This window comes from Culex pipiens, chromosome 2 (assembly GCF_016801865.2).
Source record: "Culex pipiens pallens isolate TS chromosome 2, TS_CPP_V2, whole genome shotgun sequence".
In the NCBI taxonomy this organism is placed as follows: Eukaryota; Metazoa; Arthropoda; class Insecta; order Diptera; family Culicidae; genus Culex; species Culex pipiens.
The window spans coordinates 207,674,844-207,683,061 of NC_068938.1; the positions used below are offsets into that span (position 1 = coordinate 207,674,844).

Consider the following 8,218-nt stretch of genomic DNA (forward strand, 5'->3'; position numbering starts at 1 on the left):
AGGAAATACTACACAGATAATCACAATAATTCTCGCGCCGCCGTTGATCGGAGGGCCCCAAACCGATCATCATTATCAAGTCGCGCTCGCGCGATAGGCTATCGATTTGACGAGGTATTTCTCGATCGTTACCCTTCTTCTCGTTTTTTTACACGCTGATAAAAGCGAGAAGTGAGAACCACAACATCATCTTGAAAGAACAAAGAGTGGTGAGGAAAGAGAGAACGGTCATAAACACTACATCAAACTGTGTGTTTTACTGCCACGGTGAGAGACTCCTTATCGGCGCGATCCGATCGTCGTCGTGCGTTGATCGGCGATTGATCGGATGTCACACGCCCGAGACAATGACGACCGATACAAGGGGGGGACGGACAGTCGTAAAACTGTGGCACACTCGACGAAGTCGACCGGACAAAGTCTGGACCGGACAATCTCGTGAGAAATCGCGGTGACGCGTTGTTTATGTGACAATATCCGTCCCCAATAAAGATATCGTCGCGGTGGGATAGGGCTGGGAAAGGTGGAACATGTTTTGTTTTTCTTTTTATGTTTAAAGGGTTTTGGGGCTTTAGCTGGAACTGACAATTTTGATTTATTTTATTATTCACTCTTCAAACGTTTCATTGTACATCATTTCCAGATAATTAAGATTACCCACACTCATAATGTGTTCGGGATGTAATGATCCTTCATAGATCTCGTTCATTCCCCCGTACAACAAGTGATCCAACTGTCTCACAAGATCGCTGAACGTTGGTCGTAGTTCAGGCTGAAGTATCCAGCAGTCCTTCATGATCCGATACACGTCGTCCGAACAACCTCCAGGTCGTTCCAGTCGTTTGCCGTGCTGTAGATCTTCGAGAAGCTGCTTCCAAGTATCAATAGCCATAAACGGGTGTGCTCCCATAGTCATAATCTCCCACAACACCACTCCAAAGGACCACACGTCACTCCGGGAGTCGAAGTACCCATCCTGTAGCGACTCCGGAGCCATCCAGCAGATCGGAAGCCTACCGGAAGTTCTCTTCCGGTAGTAGTCCTTGTTACGAGCCAGTCCAAAGTCCGCGATCTTCATCGTGAGCGCTTCACTCACCAGAACGTTCCGAGCGGCCAAGTCTCGGTGGATGCACTTCACCGACGAGAGATGCTCCATTCCAAAGGCGATTTGATGGGCGAACGAGATCAGTTGATCGTTCGAGAGAACGTACGATTCATCCGGCTTGATGCCACCCACATTTGGCCGATGATCACGAAGGAAATCCTTGAGATTCCCGTAACGCGCGTACTCTACGATTACAAAGAGTGGGCCGTCCTTGGTGCAGCAACCGAGCAGGTTGATGATGTTGGGATGACGGCAAACCTTCTTCATGACCTCCAGTTCGTCCAGCAGATCCTTAACATCGCTTCCCGTGTGGTTCTCCTTGAGAATCTTCACCGCCACTTTAGTGGTCGATTCACCAGGAATCAAATCCTGAGCCTGAGCTGAAAACACTCTTCCAAAGGCACCTTCTCCAAGTTGTTCTTCCATGGTTAGTTTTACACGATCAAACTCCCACTCAGATTCAGGGAATGACATGGTTGTAGGAGTTCGTAGCATGTTCTTCAAAATGGTCTCATTTCCTTTTCTACACTTATAAATCGTTATCACGATTGCCATTGCCACGAAAACAATTCCAACTCCCACTACAATTTCCACTCCCAAACGATCGTCCTCACGCGGAACCAATTCTTCCAAAACCAACTTTTCATCCTTCTCCAAATCAACCGACACCTTCAAAAACATGGTCTCGCAATACCTAACGTGGTAATCCTTCCATCCACACATGGACCAAGTTCCGTCCGCCTGGTTGATGGTCCCGAAGGGAATACTCGCCGGAAATTGCGGTTCCGACTCCAGCTTTGCAAAGCTATCCGCCAAAATGTAGGTGTTCAAGTCCGGCGCACGAAACGTGGACACGTGCAACGCAAACCACTGAACTCCAAACTCCCCCGCACCCACCATTGGACAGTCCAGACCGATGTCCGCGTCGAGAAAGGATATCCGACTCTCCTGGACTTCTCTCTCCCTGGCCGAAAGCTTCATCCGAAACGCACCGAGACATTTTGCTGTTCTGCAAAACAGGCAAAGGTTGTACACTCCGTACGGAAGGTCTCCGAGGGTGGCGTACAGCTGCTCGGTTTGAACCAGCAAGTCGTGATCGCTCCAGCTGACGTTCGGATTCACGTGCTTTGGCCAGTAGCATTTAAAGTGTCCCACGGGGTTTGTTCCGTTGATGAGGATTATGTCGGGACCTGGAAGTGAGATCCGCTTAAGCAAGATTTGTTTACGCAATTTCAACTCGTCCTCACCTTGTGGCACGAGATCGCTATCGATGGTTTCGCCGCCCGTCAACACGATCTGTAACGCAGTAATTAACCAAATTTGCCACATATTTCTCAGATAAAATCAGATTCAAGAGATGAAATCTGTTGTTCCGTACTCACGGAGTACAAGTTTTGCACTGATTACGGGATATCTCTCGCATCAACAAAGCGCTGCTGATAAGAACTAATCTGATATAATAGCGTCTCGTTGGTATTTCTTTCCTCTTAGTTGGAAATGACGTCAGCTTACTGAATTATACTGAAATCTTATTGCTGAATGTCTGTTTTATCTTTTGGTAATAATTTGATGCAATCCAATTTTTTCCAATGACTCGATTAAAATTATACTTTTTATTGTACCTTTTTTATATGAACAAAAGCGTCCATCCCGGAATTTCATTGGTCAGAAATTCCGGAAATACCTGGATCCCGGGATTTTTTAAATATTTTGTCCCAGTTTCACCGAAATTTAAAAAAGAATTTCGGGAAATTCAGATTTGGTTGTGAAGAAGTGAAATAATTGTATTCTTAGTAATAAAAACGGATTTAAAAACTCAATTTTCTATCGAGCGTATATCAGCATAAATTTAGATAATTGATGATAACTGTTGATATTTTAATGTAAGGCCGTGCACATTTTTTTTGAATTTTATGGCCAAAATAGAGGGGAGAGGGTCGAGGGCATGAAAATAAAAAAAATATTAACCTTCGGGTTAACAATTTAATTACAAGCCATGGTATTAACATTGGAAGTGTTTTAAAATGCATTTTACGCCTACTCAGTTGTTTAGCAATCTTTAGTTTTCAAAATATCTATGCACTAAAGATTTTTTTTTTCGCCGAAAAAAAACTTTTTGCTTTGCTGTAGACTTGAATTCCATAAAAATTAAAAATATGGTTTAAACCAGGCGTGTCCAACGCCTTGCCCGCGACTGCTTTTCAAAATAGTTCTAAGGCTGGTCCTTAAGGCTGTTCATGAAATATTGAATACATAAGTTCAGCGTCCAAATAAAAAAAAGGTTTGAGATCAAATTTCAATTAAAACATTGAGATTTATTTTTGCTTCAGAAATAAAATTTTGCTTATTCAACTAATTATTTAGATTTTTGTATTGTTTATGTTTGAATTGAATTCTCATCATTTCATTTCATAAACAATTAGTAATCATAAAATTGGCTCAAGAAAACCAATGTCAAGGATGTAAATATCTATATGAAAAACTTGGATTGTTGCTAAAAATGTCCATAAATACACTTAATTTTAACTTCAATCAGTTTGAACTGTTTTTACCTGAGGAACTTGATTAATATTGATTTTTTTAAATATATGAGTGAGCAGGGAATTATGTATTTTCTTCGAAACAATTTTTCAATTGAAAACTAATCAATACATATTTCTCTACAATGTAAACATTTTTGTGTTTTAAAATAAATTTAAAATATTTTATAAAATATTTTGTTATAGATGCACAACAACGCAAAAGTGTTTTTTTTTATTTTGTAAAGAGGATTTGCATCCAAATTTTGTTTCAATAAATTTTATCATGCCTTATTGATATTTTTTAGTAAAGGAAATTAAACTTTAATAAACTTGCAACGACTTATTAAGTTTAAATGTTTTTAGAAAGTTAATGGTATTTAAACAAATTTGAAACAAAATAAAATCAACACCAACCTATGAAAGCTATTTTGTATTTCTTTCTTATAATCAAAATATATTAATCATATTTGCAATAGTATTTGTAAATTTGTTTATTTAAAAAATATTTCAATAATTTTATGGCAAAAAATTGCTTCCATTTTCAAACATTACTTCCTGGCCAACACAACTTCAGAAAAATCAAATCTGGCCCGCAAGGCCAAAAGGTTGGGCACCCCTGATTTAAACGCAGGAAAATGCATTTCAATTTTTTTCAGTTACTTAGACTTCTATTTACATTAAAATTTTGAAGTTTTTTTTAAAAATATTTATTTTGATTTTGAAAACGGGTGGGGGGGGGGGAGGGGTGACATAAACTTTGAAAAATATTTGCAAAGGCCTAACTGCCTTGCTCTTTAAATATTATTTTCGCTATTTAATATATTTAAAGAAATTATATTTACGACATTTCATATATTTGATTCCGAAACAAACTTTTTTTTCCTAGGTATCGACATCTGGCACGACCAATTTAATGAATTAGGACAGTTGTTGAAACCATATGTCAATTGAATTCAACATCAAAGTTAGCAATCCGATTTCTTAATTTATTCCAGTTAAATATATACTGTCCCTATTCAGACGGTAGTCCCGATTTGTCCCAGTTGGTGGTAGTGACTTTAATGTGAATAAAATATATTTGGTATTTTATCATATTCTCAAATTCCAAACTTATCTATAATTTTACATTGACTGGATGTTAATTTTTAGTTTCCGTATGTTTTCCTTTTTTGGGAATTATCAAAGAATATATTTATAAGAAGCTAATTTAATCTAAATCACATAAAAATAATTGTGGTAAATTTAAAATTCATAGCACACCAAAGCACATTTTTTAATTTAAAATGTTTTTAGCTATCTAAAAATCGACTGTCCCTGTTCAGGTTTTAGTCTTGATTATCACCGGTTTAAAAAATAATTTTATATAAAAAGACAAGAAAAAAATTTATCACCAATTTAAGAAAATCAATTCATTCTATAACTTCAAGTTTTTTAAATTAAATAAATTAATTGAAACATGTTTTTTAAGCATTTCGAAAATATCCCGGAATAAAAATATTGTCCAGTTCCCCGGGAAATTCAAAACGCCATTTTGCATGATTAGGTTCATCATAAAGTCTCCATACAAATTCATGGCTTTCCTTAGAAAATTTCTGTGAAAACATTCGAAAATATGAATCTCGAAAAAGGATTTTCGGATTGATTTGGTGTCTTTGTAGGTTTTGATTGGAACTATTCATAAAACATAGTTACACGCTTGAGAATATTTCACCCATTTCTCAAATTACTTTAAATTACATAAACTCGAATGTGAGAAATTATAAATTATTTGGAATTGATAAGTTAATAAATAACTAATGTTTGTTTTTGTTTAGATTAAAAAAAATGTTTTCGGATAGTATTGGAAATGCACACAAAAAAATAAAATAATTGAAACCTAAATCGATAAGTATTTGTGAAGTTTAGATAATATATAATATTTTGATTTATTTTTAAGATATTAGACCATAAAATGGCTATAAATTGAACATGGTTTTCTTCAAAAGAAAACCATTTCCAAGTTAGAAGCATTTTATGGTAAAATTATTCACATCATATCGTCCATCTTTAAAATAACAATATTCGAAAATCTGAGAAATTTTTCTGCAATTTGATTCTATGATCCGACCCTTGGATGCTAAGAAATTGCCTGGCCAACAATGAAAAATACCAAAACATAGTTCCAAGTTCTCCCTCATTGACCCTATCGATTATATCTTTTAATTTACATAACCTAATTTTTTCCAGACAGCACATCGATCAGAAAATCCCTAATCGAAAAACAAATTTTCGAATGTTTGTATAGCACCGTTCTTTGGACTTGCGAACATCGTATGGAGACTTGTATGAATAAACTTCACGGATAGAAATCCTGAAAGCTAATCTGGTAACACTTTCCGAAATCTTCAAAAACAAAATGTATTTCGCTCTAAATGTTTTCAAAATCAAAAACATTGTTGTTCAAAATCGGATTTTTTGGCGGCTTTGGAAACACTTCTATTTTTACAAATTTGGCAACATAGAAAACCAAATTTGGCAATATAGATTTATAGATTTATTTTCAGGATTTCTATCCAAGTAATGAGCATGAGCATGAGCATGAGCATGAGCATGAGCATGGTTGACTGCCAATGAGCTGCTACTCCGTTATTGACAGATCAGCTGAAGTTAAACAATGAATCAAAAATGATCAGTGGGAGCCAACCATCCGTTCACTGTTTAACCTCTGAAGATCTCTACTTTATTAGTCAATACCGGCGCCCTCCCAAGAAGCCTGCAGTTCAACGAAAGGGAGGAATGTTAGTCCGATAGTTAAAGTTGCAGACTCATCAAGCACATAGTTTTTCGCTATATACTTGTTGATACCGCTTGAGACCGTTGAATCCACAGCATCTCCTTCAAGCATCACGTGATTAATTTTTTTGGGTTAGTAGGATAAGGTATTGGCTTTTCGATGCCTCCCGAGCTACGACGCTATGGGGAGGACTTTCATAACAGACCCGTCGGCGAGCCTTCCGAGCAATGATGCTATGGGATGGTCTTTCTGGTTAACACACAAACTCACTCACATACAGTTATTTTGCTCCACTATTAACTCAACGATCCAAATTGTCAATGCGCGATCATTATATAGAAATGGCTTTTTCACCGCAAAAAAAAAAAAATAAAACCTTATTCGAAAAATTTAAACACAATTCACCCGACGCCGTGCCTTCCGATCAACGATGATATAGGAAGGGCTTTGAAAATCACAAAAGAAATCACTTTTCACTCCGAATATTTTTTACGACCACGCGCTCCCTTTGCCAATTATGCACTGATGACGCTGCATTTTCAGATGGCAATCTTCTCCTCGCAGCACACAATACACGACAAAAATGCGAAACAAAAGGCCCACACACAAAAAAAATCACTTTTCACTCCGAACATTTTTTACGACCACGCGCTCCCTTTGTCAATTATGCACTGATGACGCTGCATTTTCAGAGGGTAATTTTCTCCTCGCAGCACACAATTCACGACAAAAATGCGAAACAAAAGGCAGACACAAAAAAAATCACTTTTCACTCCGAATATTTTTTACGACCACGCGCTCTCTTTGCCAATTATGCACTCCAGGATTTCTATCCAAGTAATGATGCAAAATACTTTTAAGAAAATAAGGAATCGATGGATACAGTTTCATATAAATAAAAAAAAAAAACAAAAAAAATATAATCAGGTTTTGTATGTGAAATTCGAAGGAATTGCTTTATGATCATAACACTTAATTTTAGGTTTATTAACACGGATAAAATCCGTAATAATATTTCAACAGAGCGTAACTATAGGCAAAAAACAAAGATAAGTTTTTAAGTTGATAAATAATGCGTTTTTCTAATACCGTTATTAGGATTGACATTATATTAGGCATACCTTATTCTATTCACATTCTATTAACATGTAAACATTCACCTTAACTAAGCAAATCAGATGCTTTCAAACACTTCCCAACATGCCCTAGGCCAGTTTGACGATCTCATCATTCCTCAAATTCTTGCCACGTCAAACCCCCTATTCAGATCAACGTACAACGTACGAGATTTATGAATTTATATCTTGATTTACAAACACACTTCTGAAGTTCGTTTTTCACCCGAAAAAAACGAACCTAAAATACAGTTCCAAAGCTAATTGTTTGAAGGGCTCTCCAGCAGGAGTTCCCCCTTCCTCCCACCCCAACAAAGGCAAAGGTGTATTGTGCTTTTGACAGTCGGTTCGACAATCTAGATCGAGATCGGCTGCCGATAGGTAAAACGGTTCTCCCTCGCGTGGATCAGCAGCAGCGCGCAGGGAACTCCGGCGTGACTTGAAGTTCTCCTCGGTGTGCCCCAACGTCCCCTACCGAAAGGTATCACTCGCCGGTCGCTCGTCAACATCATAAATTACTCTGCCCGGGCACAACAATTGTTCTGGTTCGCGCGTTGTGAACCCCGGAAGAAACGGACGGTTTGACCCAAAGTGGTACAAGATGTAAATTGCCCCTTCCACATGGCTCTTCATATTTGGTTGCCACCTTTGTTGATCTGGCCGGGCTGATAAGGGCCGGCTCGGAAAAGTGTCTACAAATTGT

General features: G+C 37.6%; 1 protein-coding gene across 1 annotated transcript; it reads right to left on the reverse strand.

Annotated features, from left to right (window-relative positions):
- Positions 1–576: 576 nt before the first annotated feature.
- On the reverse strand, positions 577–2,495 carry LOC120423325 (fibroblast growth factor receptor homolog 1-like). The gene is made up of 2 exons (XM_039587086.2): positions 2,353–2,495; positions 577–2,295 (listed from the first exon to the last, which is right to left on the reverse strand). The coding sequence occupies exons 1-2, from the start codon at positions 2,432–2,434 to the stop codon at positions 608–610; spliced, it is 1,770 nt and encodes a 589-aa protein (XP_039443020.1). The 5' UTR covers positions 2,435–2,495; the 3' UTR covers positions 577–607.
- Between the last annotated feature and the right edge of the window lie 5,723 nt (positions 2,496–8,218).